General features: G+C 45.5%; 2 protein-coding genes across 3 annotated transcripts in view; one reads left to right on the top strand and one right to left on the bottom strand.

Moving 5' to 3' along the window:
- Positions 1-20369, top strand: part of LOC137322146 (protein disulfide-isomerase A6-like) — a gene marked incomplete at its 5' end in the record, with an annotated part of 62082 nt that extends 41713 nt beyond the window's left edge. The window contains one exon of the mRNA XM_067985261.1: positions 19913-20369. Coding sequence (XP_067841362.1) covers positions 19913-19981 — 69 coding nt within the window. The remainder of the gene's footprint in view (positions 1-19912) is intronic.
- Positions 20370-26623: 6254 nt separating this feature from the next.
- The window catches only part of LOC137321710 (V-type proton ATPase subunit C 1-B-like), a 67524-nt gene continuing 66459 nt past the window's right edge, over positions 26624-27688 (bottom strand). For both annotated transcript variants that reach the window (XM_067984270.1, XM_067984271.1), the window contains exon 13: positions 26624-26984. In XM_067984270.1, the coding sequence (XP_067840371.1) occupies positions 26889-26984 (96 nt within the window). In that variant the 3' untranslated portion in view covers positions 26624-26888. The remainder of the gene's footprint in view (positions 26985-27688) is intronic.

Raw genomic sequence — 27688 nt, 5'->3', positions numbered from 1 at the left:
TTTGTGTTATCAACCTGACATCTGTCATATGCCCCTTCTGTCTGCTTCATCTTACTCTCTATCTCTTTTTTCATCCAGGGAGCTTTGGCTTTAATTGCCCTATCTTTCTCCCTCGTGGGAATGTACCTAGACTGTACCTGAACCACCTCCACCTTAAAGGCCGCCCATTGTTCAATTACAGTTTTACCTGCCAATCTTTGATTCCAATTTACCCGGGCCAGATCAGTTCTCATCCCACTGAAATTGGCCCTCCTCCAATTGAGTATTTTTACTTTAGCGTGGTCCATGTCCTTTTCCATTACTATTCTAAACCTTATGATATTATGATCGCTGTTCCCCCACTGACACTTGCTCCACTTGGCCTGCCTCATTCCCCAGAACCAAGTCCAGCAATGCCTCCTTCCTCATTGGGCCAGAAATATACTGGTCAAGAAAGTTCTCCTGAACACACTTAAAAAATTCCTTCCCCTCATTGCCATTTATATTATTACTATCCCAGTCTATATTAGGATAGTTGAAATCCCCCATTATCCCTACTCTATGGCTTTTGCACTTCTCTGTAATTTCCCTGCAAATTTGCTCCTCCATCTTCTTCCCACTAGTTGGTGGCCTATAGAATACACTGAATAGTGTAATGGCACCTCTATTCTTAACTCTAACCAAATAGATTCTGTCCTTGACCCCTCCAGGACATCCTGTCTCTCCAGCACTGCAATATTCTCCTTAATCAATACTGCCAACTCCCCTCCTTCCCTTCCCTATCTTTCCTGAACACTTTGTATCCAGGAATACTTAGTACCCAATCCTGCCCTTTTTTGAGCCAGGTCTCCGTTATCGCCACAACATCATATTCCCATGTGGCTAATTGCGCCTGCAGCTCTCCCACCTTGTTTACGGGCACTTCATGCATTTACACACATGCACTGCAAAACCTATCTTAGACTTTCTTGTACTCTCTCTTAGTCTGGACCAATCAAAAACCGTACTATTTCTTGCTCTAGTGCTATCTTTCTCTCCCAATCCTTTGTGCACCTTGTTTTTCCTTTCCAATGCTACATCCTGGTGCCCACCCCCCTGCCAAATTAGTTTAAATCCCCCCCCACAGCACTAACGAATCTCCCTGCGAGGGCATTGGCCCCAGCTCAGTTCAGGTGCGACCCATCTGGCCTGTACAGGTCCCACCTCCCCCAGAACTGGTCCGAATGCCCCATGAATCTAAAGCCCTCCCTCCTGCACCATCTCTCCAGCCACGCATTCATCTGCTCTATCCTCCTATTTCTATACTCGCTAGTGCGTCACACCGTGAGTAATCCGGAGATTACTACCTTTGAGGTCCTGCTTCTTAATCTCTTTCCTAACTCCTTAAAATCTGCCTGCAGGACCTCATCCCTCTTTCTACCTATGTTGTTGGTACCGATATGGACCACGACCTCTGGCTGTTCACCCTCCCCCTCCAGAATGTTCTGTAGCCGTTCATTGGTATCATTGACCCTGGCACCAGGGAGGCAACATACCATCCTGGAATTACATCTGTGGCCACAGAAACGCCTGTCTGCTCCCCTAACTATAGAATCCCCAATCACTATCACTCTCTTGACCTTTCTTCTCCCTCCCTGTACAGTTGAGCCACCCATGGTGCTATGGTCTTGGTTTTGGCTGTGGAGTGACCACCTCCTGAAACGTGCTATCCACCTAGCTCTCAGCCTCGCGGATGCACTGCAGTGACGCCACCTTTTTTATTATTTGTTCATGGGATGTGGGCGTCGCTGGCGAGGCCGGCATTTATTGCCCATCTCTAATTGCCCTTGAGAAGGTGGTGGTGAGCCGCCTTCTTGAACCGCTGCAGTCCGTGTGGTGAAGGTTCTCCCACAGTGCTGTTAGGAAGGGAGTTCCAGGATTTTGATCCAGCGCGATGAAGAAATGGCGATATATTTCCAAGTCGGGATGGTGTGTGACTTGGAGGGGAACGTGCAGGTGGTGTTGTTCCCATGTGCCTGCTGCTCTTGTCCTTTTAGATGGTAGAGGTCGCAGGTTTGGGAGGTGCTGTCGAAGAAGCCTTGATGAGTTGCCGCAGTGCATCCTGTGGATGGTATACACTGCAGCCACAGTGCGCCGGTGGTGAAGGGAGTGAATGTTTAGGGTGGCGGATGGGGTGCCAATCAAACGGGCTGCTTTGTCCTGGATGGTGTCGAGCTACTTGAGTGTTGTTGGAACTGCACTCATCCAGGCAAGTGGAGAGTATTCCATCACACTCCTGACTTGTGCCTTGTAGATGATGGAAAGGCTTTGAGGAGTCAGGAGGTGAGTCACTCACCGCAGAATACCCAGCCTCTGACCTGCTCTTGTAGCCACAGTATTTATATGGCTGGTCCAGTTAAGTTTCTGGTCAATGGTGTTCCCCAAGATGTTGATGGTGGGGGATTCGGCGATGGTAATGCCGTTGAATGTCAAGGGGAGATGGTTAGACTCTCTCTTGTTGGAGATGGTCATTGCCTGGCACTTGTCTGACGCGAATGTTACTTGCCACTTATCAGCCCAAGCCTGGATGTTGTCCAGGCCTTGCTGCATGCTGGCACGGACTGCTTCATTATCTGAGGGGTTGCAAATGGAACTGAACACTGTGCAATCATCAGCGAACATCCCCATTTCTGACCTTATGATGGAGGGAAGGTTATTGATGAAGCAGCTGAAGATGGTTGGGCCTAGGACACTGCCCTGAGGAACTCCTGCAGCAATGTCCTGGGGCTGAGATGATTGGCCTCCAACAACCACTACCATCTTCCTTTGTGCTCGGTATGACTCCAGCCACTGGAGAGTTTTTCCCCTGATTCCCATTGACTTCAATTTTACTCGGGCTCTTTGGTGCCACACTCGGTCAAATGCTGCGTTGATGTCAAGGGCAGTCACTCTCACCTCACCTCTGGAATTCTGTTGCTCAAGCTCCAAAATCTGGAGCTCGAGCTCCTCCAGCTGATGACACCTCCTGCACCTGTGGTTGTCCAGAACACGGGAAGCGTCCTGGAGTTCCTACATGGCACAAAATGTGCACTCCACGGGAGTGAGGTGCCCTGCCATGCCTCGATTTATTATATTATTAACTAAACTTAACCGAATATAAACTAAAGACTTAAAAAAAACACCCACTGGCTACTCACCAATCAGCTCCTTCCCTTGTGTTGACGTCACTTTGTTTTTTTTTCTCTCTCCCTGGCACACTCCGGCTCTGCCTCTCCTCTCTTCCGAATCCCATCTTTTTATGGGTCGCTCCCTCTCCTCTCCTCCGAATCCCGTCTTTTTATGGGTGGCTCCCTCTCCTCTGCTCCGCCACCTCAGCTGCTCTCGGGCCTCCAAATCCTGCCTTTTTATGGGCTGCTCCCTCTCCTCTGCTCTGCCGCCTCAACTGCTCTCGGGCCTCCGACTCCCGCCTTTTTATGGGCCTTCTGGCAGCACTCTCCATGGAAGTGAAAGTGACCAGCGCACTCAACTTCTATACTACTGGCTCCTTCGAGGCACCAAGGGGAGAAGTAACTAATAAACTATGAGGCAGTTCAGGGCTGCATGAGATAACAAGTGCCCTCTTCTGTTACATGTTAATATACAGCAAGTTCAACAGCAGCATGCAGCACCATCCATAGAGGCAGATGCAATATTACCAGTCATATGTCATTCCCCAAGTACAAAATGCCATTGATTATATATTCATGTAACTATTTGTATATCTGCAGGCAGTGCCCTCCCTTTTATCAACAAAAAGGCTACTGCTTCCTTAGTGTTCCAATGGTATGTGACCTCCAGCAAAGAGGTTAACAACTTAACATCATTTTCCAGAGAGTGGTCACAATTCACATATCTTGAGGGAATTAAGAGTTCACCAACTGTCAAGGGGAAGACAATGCAAGAATTGTATCTGGAAGACACGTCACCAATCTAAACATGGCTGATCAGACCTTATGGATACTCCAGACCCTGCAAGAAATGGCTTAAAATGGCACACATTTGCAAAGCAGAAATATAACAATGCGTACCTTTGTCATGTTAAAACATTTCCAATATCTGGAATATTCTGGTGCTGCATTGTGGTATGGCTTGGAATGAGTTAACAAAGTAGTTGTAGTATGTTATATGCTTCATGCTGCATAGTATTGCCATTGAAAAGCATGTGCATGCTAGCCAAAGAACAGCTGCAGCAAGGCAGGTCCCAGGAAGAGAATGAGGGGAACATAAATAGCTACAATGGCAGGTCAATGATTACGCCCACAACCCCCCTCCCCCCAATGCAAAAAGCACAGAACTTTAAACGCACTAGGACTGATTTTAACTTGATCGACCCGGTGGGAACGGAGCGGTCGCTGCCTTAAAATTGGAGTGCAGCACCTACCGTACAGTTCCCGCTCTGATCCTACTGCTGCAGTTTCGCCCGGACTTTACAAGTACAGCCCAGGGGCCTGCTTGAAGCAGTCAGGAGCCTTATTATGGTGCTATGATGTCAGTAGAACTCCCAACGCTATTTTAAGGTGTGAAAGCAGAAGTAGTAGTACTACTGGTCGGTACCGGCATGAAACGGCAATTGGAACGGTATTTAACTGAACACTCACCTGCAAGCACTCAGATCATTGGTACCTATAAGCAATTCATGTGGCTGGATTGCTGCACAAGTCTTTCCATTGGAATTTGCTGATTTTCACTTTTCTTCTGCTTCTACACCCTCAAGAAGCACATGGCTCAAGATGGAAGTCATCCTGAGCATTCTACTGTGTATGGAAGAAGAGGAGCAACAGGAGCAGCAGCAGCAGACCAAGGAGCCTCAAGGAGCTGCTGTTGGGGCTCCCAGGAGACGACACAAGGAGAGCTACACATAGGCATCTTTACCCATCCATAGGGTCTCTAGGCCCAGAGTCACCCAACTCCAATTTTACGAGAAGCAGTGAATCAGGAGGCTACACTTCTTCAGAAAGGCTGTCACACACCTGTAATCCTCTTGCGACATGACCTGCACACCCACCCTTACAGCAGCCAAAGCTGTCTGCCAGCAGTTGGTTGTCCAATGCTACAGCTGAACTACTCCGTTCCTTTTCCCTCCCCCCACCGCCTCATTAACACTCCTCAATACAACCTCCACCAATCCTTTCTTCCTGCAATAAAGAACTTTGAAACACTGGTTAACTTTCATATACACGAAATATATATTCATATTTTTGCAGGTTCAGTAGCTACTACCGAATGACATTGCAGACAAAATTGGAAAGTCAAAAGCTGTGATTTTTGTTTAATGGCTAACACAATAGCCATAGGGCGCTAAATTGGCCCATGTAGCACCCGTTGTTTTGGCGCCACGCGGCCCCTCGAACGCCTAAGATGGCGTCTTGGCTGCACACGCATGTTTCCAGCATGATGTGCGCCGGACGCCATCTTGGTATAGCAGTTAGCGCATGTGTAAATACCGAACGCTGGAAGCATGTAAAGTAGGGAGAAAGTGCGTGCAATCGGTGTACAATGCTGATTTAAAGTGATAGACACCATTTTGGACCTTAACGCTCAACTCAACACACAGTCTTAACCATGGACAGCTGAACGTGTCTTAGAGTGCCTGGACGATCCCCAACCAGCGTTATTTAAAAGGACCATGCAGGATTAACAGGTTAGTTGCTGGATTATTGCCTCTGGCTGCTGGTGGAATAGGAAGTGTTTTTTTGAAGCTTCCTATACTTACTGAGAGTTCCTATAGTACATTTGAGAGTGGTTTGGCAGGTACTGCCTTACGGTTCGGAAAGTTACAACCCTGGTTGAACAGCATTCCTGGCAACCATGGGTGGTCTGCTAGGGCTCCCGCTGAGCATTGAACACGACTGGGAGCATGCAGAGTTGCCACGCACAGTGGGTCAAGCTGCGAGGAGAGGGAGGACGACGAGGCGCAGGGCACTGAGCAGGAGGCCGTATCCAATGAGGGCCTTCCAGAACCAATTCTCTTACCTCAACGTGACCGAGGAGGATTGCATCCGACGCCTGAGGTTCACCAAGGAAGCCGTCACTGAGATCTGTCAACTGGTGCGGCCACAACTGCAGCCTCAGAGCAGGGCGAGGACAGCATTGCCTGTGGCTGTGAAGGTCACCGTGGTGCTGAATTTCTACAGCTCAGGAGCATTTCAGGCCTCTGCTGGTGACATGTGCAACATCTCGCAGTATGCAGTGCACTGCTCTATAAGGGAGGTCACTGAAGCACTGTACCAGATGAGGAACAGGTTCATCACCTTCCCTCTTGACGGAGACAAGCAGAACGAGTGAACACGGGGGTTCGCTCGGATTGCTGGCTTCCTCATGATGCAGGGTGCCATTGATTGCATGCACATGCCTTGCGTACCCTGCATATGAACTCGGCCATCTTCGTCAACCGATAGGGCTTCCACTCCCTGAATGTGCAGCTGGTGTGCAACCACACGCATCAAATCATGGAGGTCGATGCCCGCTTCCCTGAGATCAGTCACGATGCCTTCATCATACGGCAGTCCAACGTGCCAGCCATTTTTCTCCCGCCTCGGCAAGTCAAAGGCTGGCTACTGGGCGACAAGGGCTATCCCCTCATGCCGTGACTCATGACACCGGTGAGGAACCCACGCACATGTGCACAGCAGGTCTATAATGAGAGCCATACTGCCACATGTGGAGCACACCATAGGCCTCCTCAAACAACACTTCCGCTGCCTAGACCGGTCTGGAGGAGCCCTGCAGTACTCCCCTGAGCGAGTGGGCAGTTTCGTGGTGCTATGCTGCATCTGCACAACCTCGCCATCATGAGGGACTAGCCTTTGCCACCAGTGATCAGAGAAGACCTTGAGTCAGAGGTTGAGAAGGAGGAGGCTGAGGAGAAAGAGGCTGAGGAGGAGGAGGAGGAAGAGGCTGAGGAGGAGGAGGGGGTGGAGCTGGAAGAGGAGATGGAGGAAGATGTAAGGGTGCAGCAGGAACCACATGCCTTGTCTGCAAGGGCTCTGCGTGCTCACCTGATCCGTGCCCACTATCAATAATGTCGACTACATCCCCCAACTCACCAACAGTCCTATATTCCCGACCTTTCCGTTCCCACAAGACAATCAAATCACCCGCCATCTGATTGCACATTGGTTTCCCCCTCAGCTCATCGCACAAATAAAGCCACCACCAAATGCAAATTCAAAGTCACATTTATCAATGAATAAATGAAATTATGGAAACAGAACAGAACTATTCACCCTTGTGCATTCCCTTAGTGTCAGTTGTTCATGTGCTTTTACCTATCCGTATGCTCCTATAAGGGGCTTCCCCAGTGGCTGGAGCATGGGTGGTGGGAGGCTGCTGGCCTTCAATGGAGGAGCGTGCAAATGGCCGTGGAGGACGACCTCAAGCAGCTCTGGGCCAGGAGGGCCCGGCTTCAGACTTCACCATCTCAGCATGGGCTGCAGCAGACTGGCCTGGCTGGCCAATAGGCAACAACAAGGGAACTGGCGGAGTGACAGGAGTGGGAGCAGGAATGCTGTCGTCCTGAGAGAGGACAGCAGGTCAGACTGCCATGGCGCCACTGCCACTCTCCCAGGGCGGCACCTCAGCAATCCTGGTGATCAGTTGGAGAACAGATTGCTGGAGTGCTGTGACTCCCTGGAAGCCCCGTTCAACAGTGGTCCCCAGCACCACGATAACAGCAGTCTGAGCTTCCATAGCAGCAGTCTAAGTAGCAACCGTAGCTTATAGACCTTTGATGACATTGGTTTGTGCTGCAGTGGAAGCCCCGACATCGGCCATCAGGCGCTGCATCATGGTGTGTTCCACAGGTGCGCTGATGGAGGTGACCATCCATTCCATGTTGGAAAGGATGGGCTCCAAGCTCTGTGCAAAGCCCTGTGCCAAGTTGGAGCTGGACTCCTCCATGCCCTTCGTCATTGTGCGCAAGCTTTCTGGCAGGCTTTCCAGCGCCCCAAGTATTTGGTGGTGTACATCCATCAGCCATCTTCTGTACCCTGACCCATCAAAGTCCTCATCTGACTCCTCTGCTGCAGAACTAGTGAGCAACCTCGCCCTCCGGCGAGCTGGCACCTGTGGCATCTGTTCCCCCCACCCCAGCTCCTACGTACTTGTGCCCGGTGTCTCACCACGTGCAGATCCCTCCTCTAAACTAGCCTCTAAACAAAGCGCAGCTGAAGCGAGTGTCAGATCGAGTGACGGTGTCTTTAGTGTCCCCCTCCTGCCACTCCTCCTCCTCCTTGGACGGTGCCACCAAGTGTTCTTGGGTATCTGCAATGACAAAGGGAAACAGGTTGAGTTGTGGAGCGGGGAGAGGAGCAAGTAAGACGTGCACACTGACAGCATGTGCAGCACACGAGTCAGAAAAGATTATGGAGGAGGGAGATGTGGGAAACGAGAAGGAGCATTAGATATGCAGAGACCCCCTTCATCGGGACCTCCAGCGTGGCATGTTGTCACGGTTGCAGCGACGGCCCGCCCAATGATCTGAAGCACTGCCTCATCTGGGGGGTGAGGACGTGTAAGCGTCCCTGTCCACCCTCAGGTCTCTCCTGCTGACGGCTGTTATGCGTCACCTTCTCCTGCAAGACAAAGGACAGTGTGTCAGTGAGTATCCTGCGAGTTGTGTGAGTGATGTGGGTGGTGGTCAAATAGCTGCCAATGTGTGTGACCTGTGAGTGGTGGTTTTGTGGCCTGCAAGTGTGGCACTATGTGCGGGTGAGATGCAGCATGCCGAGTGCAGCATTGCGTATCGATGGGCAGTGTTTGTTGGTGGGTGGGTGACAGGGGATGTGATGCGTGGAGCAGTGCTGCAGTTGGTTGGATGTGTCACTTGACACTTGCATTCACTCACCTTGACCACTCGTGTCAAATCATTGAACTTCTTTTGGCACTGCACCCACGTGCGTGGTGTAATGCTCCTGGCATTCCTGGGCCACAGCCTGCCAATGCCTGTGGAGCTGCAGTCTGGAGGGTCTCCTACCACCCTGCAGGTACATGTTGGCCCTCCTTTTGTCCACCCCTTCCACCAGAGCCTCCAGTGGATCATCTGAGAAGTGTGGGGCCCTCTCTCACGCCGTTCCTGCCTTCCTTGTGGCCATCTTTCCCACCTTCTAGTGGACTGTGCATGCCCCATTTAAAATGTGCACCTGCACCTTTAAAAGGTGCAGGCTGCCGATGACGTGCGCTGAGCACGCCCCATTTCTGGCTTCCTTATTCTCCGTGCAGCCTCTCAGCAGTGCGGGTAGTGCTGGCTGCACGGAGATATCATGGTATGTAGCAGGCAGCTCAAAATTCACGTGCTGCCTGTGTAGGGGCAATCGGGTGCGGGGTAATAGTGGATCACGCTACCCGCACCCGAAAATGGGCCCTATCAAATTTTTTTTCCACCCATAATATCATATTTTCACCATGTGTTAACCCATAGTGCTTTTCTTGTATGACTTCTTGCCTATTCTACCACTCCTATGAAGTGCTCCCCCAGTGGCTTCAGCATTGGTGGTGGAAGGCCGCTGATTCTCAGATGAGGATCCTTGAGATACTCGTCGGCAGTCTCTAGGAACCCGGGCCTGAGACAACGCAGTTACAGACTGCAGCATCTTGGCTGCTGCCGGGCAGTCTGACCCAGCTGATTTTCTGGCAACATGGCTGGAATGGTTGAGGGAACAGATGTACTTTCATCCTAAGTGAGGGCAATATGTGCCACACCTATTGTGCCACTACCACTCCCACGGGGCTTCAGCTCATCATTCCCACTGATCTGCGGGAGAGCAGACTGCAGGAGATATGCAACACGAATGAAGTCTATATCCATGTGTTCTCCAGCCTCTCGAAGGCATTGGAGACACTGAGCCCAGAGCCTGAATGACGCCACTTTGAGCTTCGATCAAAGCTTCAAGAGCTGGTGATACAAACTCTTGGCCTGACTGCAGCATTCATAGAGGTGACCACACACTCCATGGTAGGCTGCAGAGCACTGATACCTTGCACCAGAATGTCATACAAGCTAGAAGTGGACCCTTCCATACTCTCAGATATGGTGCGGCAGCTTCTAGGCAGGCACAGTGTCCCCTTGTGACTGGTGGAGAAGCATGTGGAAGGAAGTGTTTAGAATGCTGGATTGTATGGTGGGGGTGGAGTTCTGTGGCCAGATGTAATACAGAGAAATAGAGATATCCTTGATATCCGGGTCAGGTCGTTGTAAGCGAACTGAACCCACATCCTGGGGGTGATGGTGAAGACATTGACATTGTCTGCCACCTACCTGCAGGACTGCCGCAACATCTATTTGGGCACTTTCCTGCCATCTGAGGGAAACAGAACCTGCCTGTATGCCCTAACCTGCTCCACTAGCACCTCTGCACCTGTAACTAAGAAGCGAGGTGTTCTTGCCTGAGACATGTTGATGTGCAGAATATGAGTTGAGTGACATCTTCCTTTAAGAGGTGCATTCACACTTTAAATGGGCTGTGGACCCTGCAAAAAACCTGCCCCGCCCCCCCCCCCCCCCCCCAATTGGATGAGCTGCTAGTCACCACTGGAAAAGCGTAGGCAACCTGTCGTTAAATGAGGCCTGACCGTCAAAATGATGCAGGCCACAGGCTGGTGACATTGGGTGAGTGGCCCAATCGCCCTGCCCACTGCTCGCCTGAAAACTATGTGCAGTTAAATTCGACCCTATTTTACCTAAAGTTGCCCAGCTGACTTTTTTTTAACACAAGTTTAAGGGGATTCATTTCCATGGGGTTCTCCCACTCATCTGCCGTAACTTTGGCAGAAGAGCTGTGAAAGCCCCAAAAAGATAGTGTAAACCAGTGTGCTATGTTCCTTCTCATTTGCTACTCCAAAGTAGAAGGAGGTGGATGGACTAGTTGTGACAGCTTCTCAAGAGATTTCCAAAGTAGCTTATTGTGATTCTTCTGGCCACCTATTTTCAAGCTGAACTAGACTGTTCAACCTTGGCATCTAGTTTGACCCTGAGCTGAGCTTCCAACACCATTTCCCGTACATCACAAAGATCTCCTACTTCCACCTCCCTAACATCGCCTGTTTCTGCTCCTACCTCAGTCAATCTGCCACTGAAAGCCTCATCCATGCTTTGTCACCTCCAGACGCTATGATTCTAATGCTCTCTTGGCTCTCCCATCCTCCACCCTCCATAATCTTCAGTCTATCCAAATTCTGCTGCTCATATGGTATTCAAGTTCCACTTGTCCATTACCCCGGTCCTCACTGGCCGATGTTGGCTCCCAGTCCCCCAATGCCTCAAATTCAAAATTCTGATTGTCATGTTTAAATCTCTCCTTGATCTCACACCTCCCTATTTCTATAATCTTCTCCAGCACTACAACAACAACTTGCATTTATATAGCACCTTTAATGTATGTAAAACATCCCAAGGCGCATCAAAGGAGCGATTATCAAACAAAATTTGACACCGAGATATTAAGGCAGAGCTTGGTCAAAGAGGTAAGTTTTAAGGAGTGTCTTAAAGGAGTAGAGAGGCAGTGAGGTTTAGGGAGGGAATTCCAGAGCTTAGGGCTTAAGTAGCTGGTGGAGCGAAGAAAATTAGGGATGCACAAGAGGGTAGAAATGGAGGAGCGTAGAGATCTCGGAGGGTTGTAGGGCTGGAGGAGGTTACAGAGATGGGGCTCTGGAAGGATTTGAAAACAAGGATGAGAATTTTAAATCAAGATGTTGCCAAACCGAGAGCCAATGTAGGTCCGGGAGCACAGGGGTGATGGGCGAACAGGACTTGGTGCAAGTTAGCATACAGGTAGCAGCATTTTGGATGAGCTCAAGTTTACGGAGGGTGAAAGGTGGGAGGCCGGCCAGGAAAGCATTGGAATAGTTGTGTCTAAAGGTAGCAAAACCATGGATGAGGGTTTCAGCAGCAGATGAGCTGAGGCAGGGGTGGAGACGGGCGATGTTAGGCATGGGAGTAGGCAGAGGTAGGCGGTCTTGGTGATGGAGAGGATATGGGGTCGGAAGCTCAAATCAAGGTCAAATAGGACGCCACAGTTGCAAGCAGTCCTGCCACTGACTTTTAATTCCGGCCTCTTGCGCATTCCTCCCCCTTCCTAAGGCCCACCATTCGCAGCCATGCTTTCAGTCGTCTCTGCCCCATGCTCTGGAATTCCCTCCCTATAACTCTCCACCTCTCCAGCTCTTTTTCCTGGTTTTAGACCCTCCTTAAAACACACCTCTTTGAACATTGGCAGATGAGTTCAATATCAAGACATGTAACATATTATGGGCCTGAAATTCTGATGGCGCTGTTGAAGCTGAGATGGAGCGGGACTTCTCCACATCTTCAACTGTAAGTTGTGGGATCATCCACTGTGTACAGGCAGAGTGTGCAGGCTGTGTAAATACAGCCTGAAACACGTCAGATATTCTGGGGAGAAAGCAGAGAGTAGCACAGAGGCTGGAGTTAGGCCACAAATGGACAACAGAGAGAGGAGCTGGAAAACATCTGAAGAGGGAAGTGGGGTGGGCAGAAAATATCTGCAGGATATGAAGAATCCTGGTGCAGCAGGATATAAAATCTTCTGCTTAAAGGGGCACTGGAGCAAGAAGGCAATGTAGGCTACAAGGATGGTAACCAAATCGAAGAAATGACGGGCAAACTCAGTAAGATGAACCTGGATGTCCTCCTAATTGAGATATGGAAGACGTGATACAGGCTGTTTGGGGTCAGGGATCGAAGACCCACCAAGAATGTTGTACACTCTCTGTGGAGGGAGGTGGCTATGGTAGTAAGTGCCATGTCCTGGCAATCCAAGACTCCTTTGAAGTGCAGGAAGAAGTTTAATAACCTTACTAGAACAGTTATGACAAGCTGATCCCCCCGATCCTTCCTTGCAATCTTTTTATGTGTGGCATTCCTTTCTTTATTACCCTCACGGTGACAGAGGAGTCCAAAGTTAAATTGGGATCTGATAATGGGAAATGGAAGATCCGCAGAAGTCACCCCCCCACCCCCAACCTGGCTCCAGAAACTGAGGACTCAGATCTCCAGTGAACAGCCAGTTGTCGTGGTGCATATAGGTACCAACGATATAGGTAAAAAACGGGATGAGGTCCTACAAGCTGAATTTAGGGAGTTAGGAGTTAAACTAAAAAGTAGGACCTCAAAGGTAGTAATCTCAGGATTGCTACCAGTGCCATGGGCTAGTCAGAGTAGGAATGACAGGATAGCTAGGATGAATACGTGGCTTGAGAGATGGTGCAAGAGGGAGGGATTCAAATTCCTGGGCCATTGGAACCGGTTCTGGGGGAGGTGGGACCAGTACAAATTGGACGGTCTGCATCTGGGCAGGACTGGAACCAATGTCCTAGGGGGAGTGTTTGCTAGTGCTGTTGGGGAGGGTTTAAACTAATATGGCAGGGGGATGGGAACCGATGCAGGAAGTCAGTGGGAAGTAAAGTAGTGACAGAAACAAAAGGCAGTAAGGGAGAGTGTACAAAACATGACCGGACAGATGGTCTGAGAAAGCAGGACAAAGACCAAGGGAAGTCTAGATTAAACTGCATTTATTTCAATGCAAGAAGTCTGATGGGCAAGGCAGATTAACTCAGGGCATGGATGGGTACATGGGACTGGGATGTTATAGCTATTACTGAAACATGGCTAAGGGAGGGGCTGGACTGGCAGCTCAATGTTCCAGGGTACAGATGCTATAGGAAAGATAGAGCAGGAGGTAAGAGAGGAGGGGGAGTTGCGTTCTTGATTAGGGAGAACATCACGGCAGTAGTGAGAGGGGATATATCCGAGGGTTTGCCCACTGAGTCTATATGGGTAGAACTGAAAAATAAGAAGGGAGACATCACTTTGATAGGATTGTACAACAGACCCCCAAATAGTCAACGGGAAATTGAGGAGCAAATATGTTAGGAGATTACAGACAGCTGCAAGAAAAATAGGGTGGTAATAGTAGGGGACTTTAACTTTCCCAACATTGACTGGGACAGCCATAGCATTAGGGGCTTGGATGGAGAGAAATTTGTTGAGTGTATTCAGGAGGAATTTCTCATTCAGTATGTGGATGGCCCGACTAGAGAGGGGGCAAAACTTGACCTCCTCTTGGGAAATAAGGAAGGGCAGGTGACAGAAGTGTTAGTGAGGGATCACTTTGGGAACAGTGATCATAATTCCATTAGTTTTAAGATAGCTATGGAGAAGGATAGGTCTGGCCCAAAAGTTAAAATTCTAAATTGGGGAAAGGCCAATTTTGATGGTAATAGACAGGAACTTTCAGAAGTTGATTGGGAGAGTCTGTTGGCAGGCAAAGGGACGTCTGGTAAGTGGGAGGCTTTCAAAAGTGTGTTAACCAGGGTTCAGGGTAAGCACATTCCTTATAAAGTGAAGGGCAAGGCTGGTAGAAGTAGGGAACCTTGGATGACTCGGGAGATTGTGGCCCTAGTCAAAAAGAAGAAGGAGGCATATGACATGCATAGGCAGCTGGGATCAAGTGGATCCCTTGAAGAGTATAGAGATTGCCGGAGTAGAGTTAAGAGAGAAATCAGGAGGGCAAAAAGGGGACATGAGATTGCTTTGGCAGATAAGGCAAAGGAGAATCCAAAGAGCTTCTACAAATACATAAAGGGCAAAAGAGTAACTAGAGAGAGAGTAGGGCCTCTTAAGGATCAACAAGGTCATCTATGTGCGGAACCACAAGAGATGGGTGAGATCCTAAATCATAGAATCATAGAAGTTACAACATGGAAACAGGCCCTTTGGCCCAACATGTCCATGTCGCCCAGTTTATACCACTAAGCTAGTCCCAATGAATATTTCACATCGGTATTTACGGTTGAGAAAGGCATGGATGTTAGGGAACTTGAGGAAATAAATAGTGATGTCTTGAGGAGTGTACATATTACAGAGAGGGAGGTGCTGGAAGTCTTAACGCGCATCAAGATAGATAAATCTCCGGGACCTGATGAAATGTATCCCAGGACGTTATGGGAGGTTAGGGAGGAAATTGCGGGTCCCCTAGCAGAGATATTTGAATCATCCACCGCTACAGGTGAGGTGCCTGAAGATTGGAGGGTAGCAAATGTTGTGCCTTTGTTTAAGAAGGGCGGCAGGGAAAAGCCTGGGAACTACAGACCGGTGAGCCTGACATCTGTAGTGGGTAAGTTGTTAGAGGGTATTATGAGAGACAGGATCTACAGGCATTTGGAGAGGCAGGGACTGATTAGGAACAGTCAGCATGGTTTTGTGAGTGGAAAATCATGTCTCACGAATTTGATTGAGTTTTTTGAAGGGGTAACCAAGAAGATAGATGAGGGCTGTGCAGTAAACGTGGTCTACATGGACTTTAGCAAAGCCTTTGACAAGGTACCGCATGGTAGGTTGTTAGATAAGGTTAAATCTCACGGGATCCAAGGTGAGGTAGCCAATTGGATACAAAATTGGATTGATGACAGAAGACAGAGGGTGGTTGTAGAGGGTTGTTTTTCAAACTGGAGGCCTGTGACCAGCGGTGTGCCTCAGGGATCGGTGCTGGGTCCGTTGTTATTTGTTATTTATATTAATGATTTGGATGAGAATTTAGGAGGCATGGTTAGTAAGTTTGCAGATGACACCAAGATTGGTGGCATTGTGGACTGTGAAGAAGGTTATCTAGGATTGCAACGGGATCTTGATAAATTGGGCCAGTGGGCCGATGAATGGCAGATGGAGTTTAATTTAGATAAATGTGAGGTGATGCATTTTGGTAGATCGAATCGGGCCAGGACCTACTCCGTTAATGGTAGGGCGTTGGGGAGAGTTATAGAACAAAGAGATCTAGGAGTACAGGTTCATAGCTCCTTGAAAGTGGAGTCACAGGTGGATAGGGTGGTGAAGAAGGCATTCAGCATGCTTGGTTTCATTGGTCAGAACATTGAATACAGGAGTTGGGATGTCTTGTTGAAGTTGTACAAGGCATTAGTTAGGCCACACTTGGAATACTGTGTACAGTTCTGGTCACCCTATTATAGAAAGGATATTATTAAACTAGAAATAGTGCAGAAAAGATTTACTAGGATGCTACCGGGACTTGATGGTTTGACTTATAGGGAGAGGTTGGATAGACTGAGACTTTTTTCCCTAGAGAGTAGGAGGTTTAGGGGTGATCTTATAGAAGTCTATAAAATAATGAGGGGCATCGATAAGGTAGATAGTCAAAATCTTTTCCCAAAGGTAGGGGAGTCTATAACGAGGGGGCATAGATTTAAGGTGAGAGGGGAGAGATACAAAAGGGTCCAGAGGGGCAATTTTTTCACTCAAAGGGTGGTGAGTGTCTGGAACGAGCTGCCAGAGGCAGTAGTAGAGGCGGGTACAATTTTGTCTTTTAAAAAGCATTTGGACAGTTACATGGGTAAGATGGGTATAGAGGGATATGGGCCAAGTGCAGGCAATTGGGACTAGCTTAGTGGTATAAACTGGGCGACATGGACATGTTGGGCCGAAGGGCCTGTTTCCATGTTGTAAACTTCTATGATTCTATGATTCTATCTGTGGGGTCTTGCTCTAAGAAAACACACATGGACACACTTAGGGCCATCATAGAGGGACTGAGACAGATAGCAGTGGTCACTTTAGTACCAATACCTGAGAAGGATTTGATGCAATGCAGCACTACCTGGAGTAGGTGGTGGCACTGCAATCATCTGCATCCACCACCCCCACCCCAACAGAAAGACCTACAGACTGGCCAGTGCATCCAACGTGGATTCTTTGACCACTGGACATCAGGGCTCGGGGAACCATTTGGAGAGAACAACGGAAAGCGACTTTTGAGAGCTTCGGAGTGACATCTCTCAGGATCTTACTGATACCATCGGATCCAGGACCCAGTACAAGTGGCGTGGCTAAAGCCCACCTTAATGATGCCGTCCTCTTTCCTGATGACAGTTCATGTGACCTTTCTAGCCAATGCCCTCAGATGCCTGCTGATGTAGGTGTCAGGAGATCGGACCAAGCTGCCCATGCACCTGCAGTAGCGACTCAGCTGGCTGAAGAGCCCTCCTAGGACTCAAGCACAAAGATTTGGGCCACCTGTGTGCTTCCCTAATTTCCTTCTCCTATCCTTTTCTTGTCTCCGTCATAAAGGCATATATGGGAATGCCCATAATAAGGGCTGTGTGATGGAAAGATGGGAAACAGAAAATGTCCCTGCCTGGAAATGATGAAAGGCAGCTTGGAGAGTCCTTGGACACAATGAGAAAAGATTTTCCTAATTGCTTCATTCAAAGCTGATGTTGCAGAAAAAAATTGTGGATATTTAAAGCTTGTGAACTCAACCACTTTCTGGTTTGCCAAGTCATGCAGGTAGCTTATCCCTCTTTTACAAGCTTAATTTAAGTCAGATGCAATTCTAATGTAAATGGAAAAAATTCTAGGCCAGGAGCTTTGGGCTTCATGATCCTGTCATTTACATACATGCACCACTTTGGGGATGGGTGCATCTTCTGCCAGCAGCTAATTTTACCAAAATTGAGCTTTTATTGCAGAATAGGTTTAACTCTGGTGCATCTAATTTACACCCAAATCCCAGTCCCTTCTGTCAGAACTACACCACTTTTGCACCAAAAAAAATTGGGTTTCTTTCCCTATGTATTAGAAGTATAAGTAGGAGATACATGCACTCATGGATGGGATAGAACTTGAAAGGAGGAAGATGAAAGAGACTTAGGGTACTAGTATCTAACTGCATTTAAACAACCTGAGATGACAATAAACAAAGCAAATAGTATGCTGGATTATATTGTCAAATCAGTTGAGTTTAAATCTCTAGGAGTCTTGCTGAGGCTGTACAGTGTCCTGATCAGGCTGCAGCTGGCATACTGTGTATAGTTCTGGTTGTTGCAACATGAGAAGCCCATCGAGGTACTTTAAAGGCAGTACAGAGGAGAGCAACAAGACTGATCCCCAATGTTGGAGGGAAGAGCTATGAGGAAAGACTTGATTAACTAGGGCTTTACGGTAACATAGAGGTATATAAGATACTTAACAGGATAGAAAAATTAAACTTAAAACAATACTTTCAGGTATATTGGAGAAGCAGGCTAAGAGAGATTCAGGAATGTAAAGGGCAAATTTGAGATAGATATCAGAAAATATTTCTACATATAGATGGAAGAGTTTAGGCCAGGATGCTGGACTCAGATTAACTGGTCATTCCTTCATTGCTGTTTGTGGGATCTTGCTCTGTGCAAGTTGACTGCAGTGTTTGCCTACATAACAACAAGGACTACGCTTCAAAAGTAATTCTTTAGCTGTGAAGTGCTTTGGGACATCCTGAGCATTTGAAAGGCATTATTTAAAGGCAAGTTCTTTGGGTCATTTTCTAACAGTAATGGCCATGAGTCTGGAACTACTCCATATGTTTACTTCCCTTTGTTGCTAACAGGAGCTAAAAGATACACCACAAAGTTCATGCCTGAAAAAAATTGTGCTTAAAATAGATGGTGGATAGCAGGAAGAGACTGCAAGAGCTTGAATCTTATTTTGAGCATGACAAATATAACAGTGGTACTCACTGTGGATACACATGATTCGAGGAAAGGCATATTTTATGAATCATTGTGAAAAATGTTAATGCTGAGAAATGTAACACTATCCCAGTGCTATAATCAAGCACTCCCAAGTTAGGCATGGCACAGTTAAATGTAGAAGACAGCTCTTTCTATTTTTCCCAGTCTCAGAAGAGCACCCTCTAATGCACTAGTGTGACATTTTCCATTTCCCACGCTAGCTATCCTGAGGCCTCTATGAATAGGCCTATCAACGTAGTGCTGAATTATGGCCTGTGCTCACTATATTGAAGCTGCCCACATTAATTTGGAACTCTTACATCCAGCAGATATCTTATCATCCCATCAACCTGTACTAAATTTCAACACAAGCCCTAGAGGTAAAAGGGATAACTCGTTACACCTGCAATCCCTCACACATGATTTTTTTTTAAAGTAGTAAAGAGGAAATAATGTTTGGTGGACTTTTCAGATTTTTTTTAGCATTCCCTGTAACTGTGTTGTTTAGTTAAATTTCAACATTGGATCTGGAATAATTTTCCTAATTTAAGGATTCCTTAAATTAAAATTAGATCTCAAAAATTATTTTTTCCGGAATTTGGACTGAAATTTTCCAAATATGGTGAGCCTGGATTTGGAGAGTGGTGTGTGATACAATTTTTTTATAAATTCATTGAGCCTAATGGTTCCCATATTATGTGTTAGTCCCAGGATTTAAATATCACCAAGTGCTTGGAGCTTAAGTTCTGCAAGAGTTCATCACATCTTCCACTGCAACTCTGATGAGAGACTGGCAAAATCCTCATGGAAACAGCTGGTCATTTCCTGAGTTACTGTGGGAGATGGGTGGAAGCCTCACGGAATTTCAGCCCCATTATTTTTATAACATTTTTATATTTAAATCTGAAGCGCAATAGTTTATGTGGAAATCAGTAGGCACAGGTATCTCATTGAATATAAGGGGTACGGAGCATAGTGTTTATGTTACTGGACTAGTATTCCAGAAGCCTTAGACTAATATTCTGGAGTCATAAGTTCAAATCCTACCATGGCAGCCGGGGAATTTAAAATTCAATTTTTTAAATAAATAAAAAATCTGGAATGAAAAAAAATAGTAATCACCCTCTGAAATGGCCGAGCAAGCCACTTAGTTGTTCAAGAAGGCAGCTCACTACCACCTTCTCAAGGACAATTAAGGATGGGCAATAAATGCTGGCCTTGCCAGCAACGCCCACGCCCGTGAACTAAAACAAAATTGTTTAAATAACCTTCTCAAGCCCCACTTCCTAAATCTGGAACTCCATGTATTGTGACAACATGTTGTATCACCTTCTTTTCTGTTTTTAACATATTCTGTTTAGAAAGTGTTCAAATATACATATTTCTGTCTTTAAAGTTGCCTAAGAAAGATCCTATTATCTCAAGTGGCCCAAGTTTTGAAGAGTTAGAAAATGATGAGTTGTGAGTCAACAGCTAACTCCTCGTTCGAGAATTTCAACTGCCAGAAGAAATGAATGCTATAAAGTATAGCTTAAACTTTTTCATAATTTTTTTCAACCAGAAGTGGCCTTTTCTAAAAAAAGCATACTTGTACTTATTACTTAGAGTATAATTCAACCTTTGATAAAGCTATATTTATCACCTGATCTGACAGATTTTGTTGACCATTACCAACTAGAAATATATACACCTTAGTATCAGTTCAGATTCTCCTGTTTCTGTATTTTTAGTGGCTGTTTGTAATGTGTGTTAAGTATCCAAGTAGCGTAGAAACGCTAACAATATTGTGTTCTATACTGCAGTCTACACTGCTTTTGTAAGATAATTGCTCAGGTTAAAGACTTTTATTCTGCAAACACACTAGAAAAATTGCTCTTGTTCTGAAGTTCTTTGGAAATGTATGTACTTGAGTTACAGAATAAAAATTATTTTTGATAAAAATACTTCTGTGTTGAGCTACTCCATGGAGAACATTTAAATTATAAATATAGGGCCTGAAAACCCAAAATTCTGCTCTGTCACCATAACAGTGGTAAAGTGCGATTTCCGACCTGCAAGGGACCTTTGTGCCTGACCCTGTTGGAATTCCCGGGCTCCAGCAATTTGCATAATGCTGGCAGGCGCCTGAACCTATAGTGACAAAGCTGGAGTGTCTGCCGGGGGTGAGGGGAGGGGAGCAGGAAGATGCAGCACTGGTGAGTCACTGGGGCACAGCCAGCAGGAGATTGGTGAAAGGTTCGAAAATCTGCCTCTTTCCAGGAAGGCCGCTCATCCCTTGGCAGAATCTCCTTGAAATAACTGTGGTAGACATTCAAACTGCTCTAAAACAATCCTAAGACCCCACTTCCACCCTGTCAAGTATTGTGTGCCTGCTTCTTTCTAATAGGTGCACAGTACATTGGGGGCACCGGAGGCAATACCAGCGGGAGTTCCAGTAGGTGATTCCATCCCACCGGTCCCATCTCGGTTTTGAGGCTAGGCTGCAAGGGGGCTGTTGCAATAACTTTCCGCCCCCATCCCGTCCCGCCCCCTACCACCACAGGAAATCTCAGCACAACAGGGCAGAGACCTGGCATAACTGGATCCTGCCCCCTTCTGTTGCCACCAGTCTCCACCCATCCTGAACGTGGCCCGAATCCAGTGGTAAGTTTGCAGATTTTTGGGGCCATTCTGTTTTACATAAATGTGAACCACAACTAGGATGATCAGATTCATTTAATCCTTAATAGACTAGTTGCATGATTTATTGCATATAAAACTTGTTTATTTTTCTTTTATCCACCTCACACCAGAGAACAGGTGATTGCAATGAACGTCTGTCCAGTTAAGAGATTTTAGTCCTGTGGATTTTCCTCATCCTAGTCAGGATTTAACCAGTAATTAATTTTCAAATTGAATTTGGCCTCAGGATCAGGCTCCCGCATCGGAAAAGGTGTACACTTCTGCAGTAGTCAGTTGGTGATAGATCCATTATGCCAGTTGAACATCTTTCTTGTCAGCTTTGAGACCTGAGGCTAATTCCTCCACTTTTGAAGTATTTGCCAACAATGCCATCAGTATATCTCTGATGCAGATCAAGCCGTCTCCTGAGTGAGGTTTTAACTTCTGTCTGCTCACGTTTACAGCAAAAAAGAAACCAATCATCACAAAGTAGAAACTGCCCTAATAACTGAGATAAAAGCAGCTGTAGCTGTTAAAGCAGCTGTGCAGAGTGGAAAAATTGGAAATAATATGGCAGCTCCCCGTAGAAGGAAGCTGCGTTTCACTGACCAAATTGTCTCTGTGCTTGTTGCCATAATGCTCGCTGACCCAGTGGCTGATTTCTAGATCGGCAAGTTAAACAACAACCAAGACCCATTGACTTTGGGGTAAAATTTTCACTTGTGCACTCCCAGCATGTGCAACTGCAGCCTATGGTTTTCAATTTTACGATACGCACTTCTCGCACCAGGAGTAGAAGTGGGAATTTTACCCTTTTATGAGTGGCAGTGTTGTGTTTGAAACCAGAAGAACAGTAAAAGAGATGCATAAAAAATTCAGTGACATCAAGAACATCAACAAGATAGCACACAAACCCAATTTTGCAATTGCTTAAAAATTGGGGCTACACATGGATGCGATGCGCGCATGCCTTTAGCACTGGGTCGCTTTGTGCCAAATTTTGCAGTCTATAGCATGCTAAGATCCTTTGTGCATTGAGAATGTGTACAGGGAGTCAGGCCTGCAAGCTGACTAGCTGGTAGTCACAAAGTCCAGCCAGCCAACAGCATTTAAATGGAGTTGACTTTTTTTTCTTCGGAAAAGCAACATTTGTACTGCTGATTAATGGCAACAAGGAACCAGCTACTTTATTTTTATTCTAGAAGACAAACAATAGGCCTGAAGACTAAGAATTTGGCGCAGTCTCTATTAAAGGACTAGCCTTGTACATAGCAAAGCAGCACATTTTACTTACAAGGTTAGATAAGAAATATGAATTGACAAGAAAGTCAAATAATTCTGAAGGAATCCTAATTCACCACTTATACACAGAAGCTGGGAAAAGTTTGCAATTGTGCATTTGCAGAAGTCAGGTAAACATCATGAGCCCGGGTTTTTCCTGCGTGGAGATACAGAAAACTTTGCAACTGTAGTACAGCTGAAGAATTGAAGCTCCAGGAATGGAGAAAAAGGGAAGCAATTGAGGGAAGGCAGAACTGCACAAGGTAGCCCTGTGTAGGAGCTTCACTAGATTGCTACCTCATTCTAAGGTATGCTTGGTGCTGCTCCTGGCATGCCATTCTACATTCCCTGTTAAACCAGGGTTAGTGTCCCGGCTTGACAGTGATTGAGGAGTGAGGGATGGGTTGGGCCATGAGGTTACAGATTGGTGGTATACATTCTGCTGCTGCTGATGGCTGACAGTGCTTCATGGATACTAAGCCAATCTTGGTGGTGGGCATTGAAGTCCCCACCCAGTGTATATTCCCTTCCCTCAGAGCTTCCTCCAAATGATGTTCAATAGGCAGATGGTATGTGGTGATCAGCAGCATATCTCCTTAACATTATTTGACCTGAAGCAATGAAACTTCACGAGGTCCAGATGTTGAGGATTCCTAGAGCCACTCCCACCTGACTGTATAGCACTGTGCCCCTACTTCTGTTGGGTCTATTCTGCCCATGGGACAGGACATACCCAGGCATAGTGATAAAGAAGTCTAGGATGTTGGCTGATTGATACCATTCTGTGAGTACTATTGTCAGCCTGTTGCTTGACTAATCTCTGGCACAGTTCTCCCAACTTGGGCACCAGTCCCCAAATATAAATGAGGAGGACTTTGCAAGGTCAATTGAGCTGAGATTCCTTAAGTCTTGTCCTGATGATGCCTCAGTCGTTGCTGATAAGTCTGTCCTTACTTTTGCTTTAGTAGCCATTGTCAACTCTGTAGTGTGGGACTGGAGTAACGTATAGGTCAGACTAGGCACGGGTGGCAGGGTGCCTTCATTAGTGAACCAGCTGTTTCTTTTTAATGACAATCCAATTACTTCTCTGGTACTGTCACATGAGTTACCAGATTTATTGAAATCAGTTTCACAACTTGTTATGGTAATATGTGAACTCACAACCTCTGGGGTGCTAACCCAGTACCATAAATACTACACCACTGTACCACTTACCAGTCGTATTTAACAAATGTATTACTTACTATTCTTTAAGGATTTATCAGTTGGTAAATGAGAGTATTTTGGCCAATGCGTATCTTGACTTTTATCAAGTATTTGATAAGGTTACTCATAAGAGTGGCTAAAATGAAACCTCTTTGAATCACTATTATAAGAACATAAGAACATAAGAAATAGCAGCAGGAGTAGGCCATACGGCCCCCTCAAGCCTGCTCTGCCATTCAATCAGATCATGGCTGATCTTCAACCTCAACTCCACTTTCCCACCCGATCCTCATATCCCTTGATTCCCCTAGAGTCCAAAAATCTATCCATCTCAGCCTTGAATATATTCAATGACTCATCATCCACAGCCCTTTGGGGTAGAGAATTACAAAGATTCACAACCCTCTGCGTGAAGAAATTCCTCCTCATCTCAGTCTTATATGGCTAACCCCTCATCCTGCAACTATGCTCCTTAGATCTAGACTCTCCAGCCAGGGGAAACAACCTCTCAGCATCTACCTTGTCAAGCCTCCTAATAATCTTATATGTTTCAATGAAATCACCTCTCATTCTTCTAAACTCCAGAGAGTATAGGCCCGTTCTACTCAACCTTTCCTCATAGGACAATCCTCTCATCCCAGGAATTAATCTAGTGAACTTTCATTGTACCGCCTCCAAGGCAAGTATATCCTTCCTTAGATAAGGAGGCCAAAACTGTACGTAGTACTCCAGGAGAGGTCTCACTAAAGCCCTGTACAACTGTAGTAAGACTTCCTTACTCTTGTACTCCAACCCCCTTGCAATAACGACCAACGTGCCATTTGCTTTCCTAATTGCCTGCTGTATCTGCATACTAACTTTTTGTGTTTCTTGTAAGAGGACACCCAAGTCTCTCTGAACACCAACATTTAATAGTTTCCCACCATTTAAAAAATATTCTGTTTTTCTATTCTTCCTACCAAAGTGAATTATCTCACATTTCCCCACATTATACTCCATCTGCCACCCTCTTGTCCACTCACTAAATCTGTCTATATCACTTTGCAGACTCTAATGTGTCCTCCTCACAGCTTACTTTCCCACCTAGCTTTGTATCGTCAGCAAACTTGGATACATTACACTCAGTCCCTTCATCTAAGTCGTTAATATAGATTGTAAATAGCTGAGGCCCAAGCACAGATCCTTGCGGCACCCTACTAGTTACAGCCTGCCACCTGAGAATGACCCGTTTATCCCTACTCTCTGTTTTCTGTCCTTTAATCATCCTCTATCCATGCTAATATATTACCCCCAACCCCATGAGCCCTTATCTTGTGTTACAACCTTTTATGTGACACCTTATCAAATGCCTTTTGAAAATCCAAATATGCTACATCCACTGGTTCCCCTTTATCTACCCTGCTAGTTACATCCTCAAAAAACTCTAATAAATTTGTCAAACATGATTTTCCTTTCATAAAACCATGTTAACTCTGCCTAATCATATTATGATTTTCTAAATGCCCTGTTACCACTTCCTTACTAATGGATTCCAGCATTTTCCCAACGACTGATGTCAGGCTAACTGGCCTGTAGTTCCCTGTTTTCTCTCTCCCTCCCTTCTTGAATAGTGGGGTAACATTTGCTACCCTCCAGTCTACTGCGGCCGTTCCAGTATCTAGAGAATTTGGAAGATCATAACCAATGCATCCGTTATCTCTGGAGCCACCTCTTGTAGAACCCTCGGATGTAGGCCATCAGGTTCAGGGGATTTGTTGGCTTTTAGACCCATTAATTTGTCCAGTACTTTTTCTCTAGTGATATTAATTGTTTTAAATTCCTCACTCTCACTTGCCTCTTGGTTCCCCACTATTTTTGGTGTGCTTTTTGTGTCTTCTACTGTAAAGACAGATACAAAATATTTGTTTAATGCTTCAGCCATAATCAATTGGTTAGATAATGGAAAATGGAAGATAGCTCTAAATAGCAATAGTTCAAATTGATCAGGTCCCTAGTAATCACTTTTGGGAATCCCTGCTGTTCATAATGTTTATTAAGGATCTTAATGAAACTATTGTAGTTAAAATGTCTAAGGTTTAATGACTATACTAAATTTGTGTGGGAATGAAAGATTTTCTATACAGATAGATATAATTCAGATACTTAGTAATTGGTTAGGTGACTAATAGTTGGCAATTAATATTGAGAAATGTAAGATAATGCATAGTAAGTGTTATACACCATATTGCATAATATTTTTGTACATGTCAAGAAGGTGGTTTGGAAGCTATTCAGATCAGATAGTTAAGATTCAAAGTCATGACGTGGAGATGCCGGTGATGGACTAGGGTTGACAAATGTAAAGAATCTTACAACACCAGGTTATAGTCCAACAATTTTATTTGAAAATCACAAGCTTTCGGAGGCTTTCTCCTTCGTCACCTCCGAAAGCTTGTGATTTTCAAATAAAATTGTTGGACTATAACCTGGTGTTGTAAGATTCTTTACAAGATTCAAAGTGTTAAGTTTACTGAAACAAGTAGATTGTTAGTGTGTAAAACTAACTCCACTAAGTATCAGGAAGCAACTATCTATATTAACTTTTTATTAAGAATTGATAAGATGTACACAGAGTATTGTGTATAGTTTTTGATCATCATATTGACAAAATGGCAAAGGTAATTTAGAAAATTCAAAGAAAAACAAGAGGGATGCTTTTTTTGATCACCAAGCTATGAAGAGAGGGAGTTCAGTTTATTCAAAATGGAATAAAAAATTAGGACATGTTGTAAGTTTTTTTTAAATCACAAAGGAAATTGATGTTGTGGACATAGACAAATAATTAACATAAAAACAAGAAAAGTGCAACACTATGATGAGAGATGGTGCTAAATGATTGGAATTTTGAATGATTTGATTGAAATAAAAGCATAAAATGGAATGTTATTATGGATAGAAGAAATGACTAAAGATGGTATAGTCACAAAGAAATATTTTATTTGTAATCAGCCAAAATTTTCCATTAAGGTAACAGTGTACAGATTTTATCATTAAAAAAATGTTCTGTAAAAGACAAGCCTTAACCAGCATCATAATATTTTAAAATCTTATTTAAGTTCAGATAAACATTTTTAAAAATTACCAAGTGACCCACTTCCGTGTGTATATGTGTATATATGTGTGTGTGCGCGATATACGTACAGAAAACCAAGTGACATCTATTCTTTCATATTTTAGCCAAAGGTTTACTTAAAATTAAATAAGTCAATGTCAATCTTGAAGTAGACATAAGCATAGTAATCTTGTTGGCTAACATTCAGTCCAGGGATATCCATGTTGGCCTGTAGTAGAAATTAAATACCATGGGTTAATATCAGTATTACAGTTATTATTAAAGTTATCAGTATTAAGTTAATATCAGTATTAAGGTTCTCAAGATCACATGATAGATACAGATGAGGACAGCCTTTTGGCCTATCTTAGCTCATCCATTCAGAAAGACACGATAGGCCCCCCCCCCCCATCATGGGATCTATAAATGATTCCAGGGCTTATACTTCCATTATCCTATGTTGAAGTCACTTCCATAAATTGATGGTACTTTGTGTGAGGAAGAACTTCTTGACATCAGTCCTCTATTTTTTTTTACAATTATGAATCAGTGTCCTATTGTGACAGTTTAATTTGAAGTGGCATTCCAGATCTACCCTTTTCATACAGTTCACTATTTTATATAAGATCACCCCTCAGTCATCTTCTTCCAAGGCTGTAAAGCTCAAGTTTCTCTAGTCTCTCCTCATAACTCAGTCCTCTGACACTAGAGCCCTGATTTTAACCCCCTGCACCATTTGGGAACGTGGCTTACGGGGAGGTTAAAGTATCAGCAACGTGGCACTCGCCGGATCCATGCTGATCATGCACTCACGCCATTTTAACAGGCATGCTGCAGGCAGCACATGAAGCCCTCACCCCAGGCAGACAAAGACCTCATTGAGATTTAAAAATAGCGGTCTGGTGATGTTAATCAGACCCCATCACTATTTTA

The sequence above is a fragment of the Heptranchias perlo genome, chromosome 5, assembly GCF_035084215.1.
Source record: "Heptranchias perlo isolate sHepPer1 chromosome 5, sHepPer1.hap1, whole genome shotgun sequence".
Lineage (NCBI taxonomy): Eukaryota > Metazoa > Chordata > Chondrichthyes > Hexanchiformes > Hexanchidae > Heptranchias > Heptranchias perlo.
Note: the sequence above shows the minus strand (reverse complement) of the source record. Positions and strands in the feature narration are given on the sequence as shown.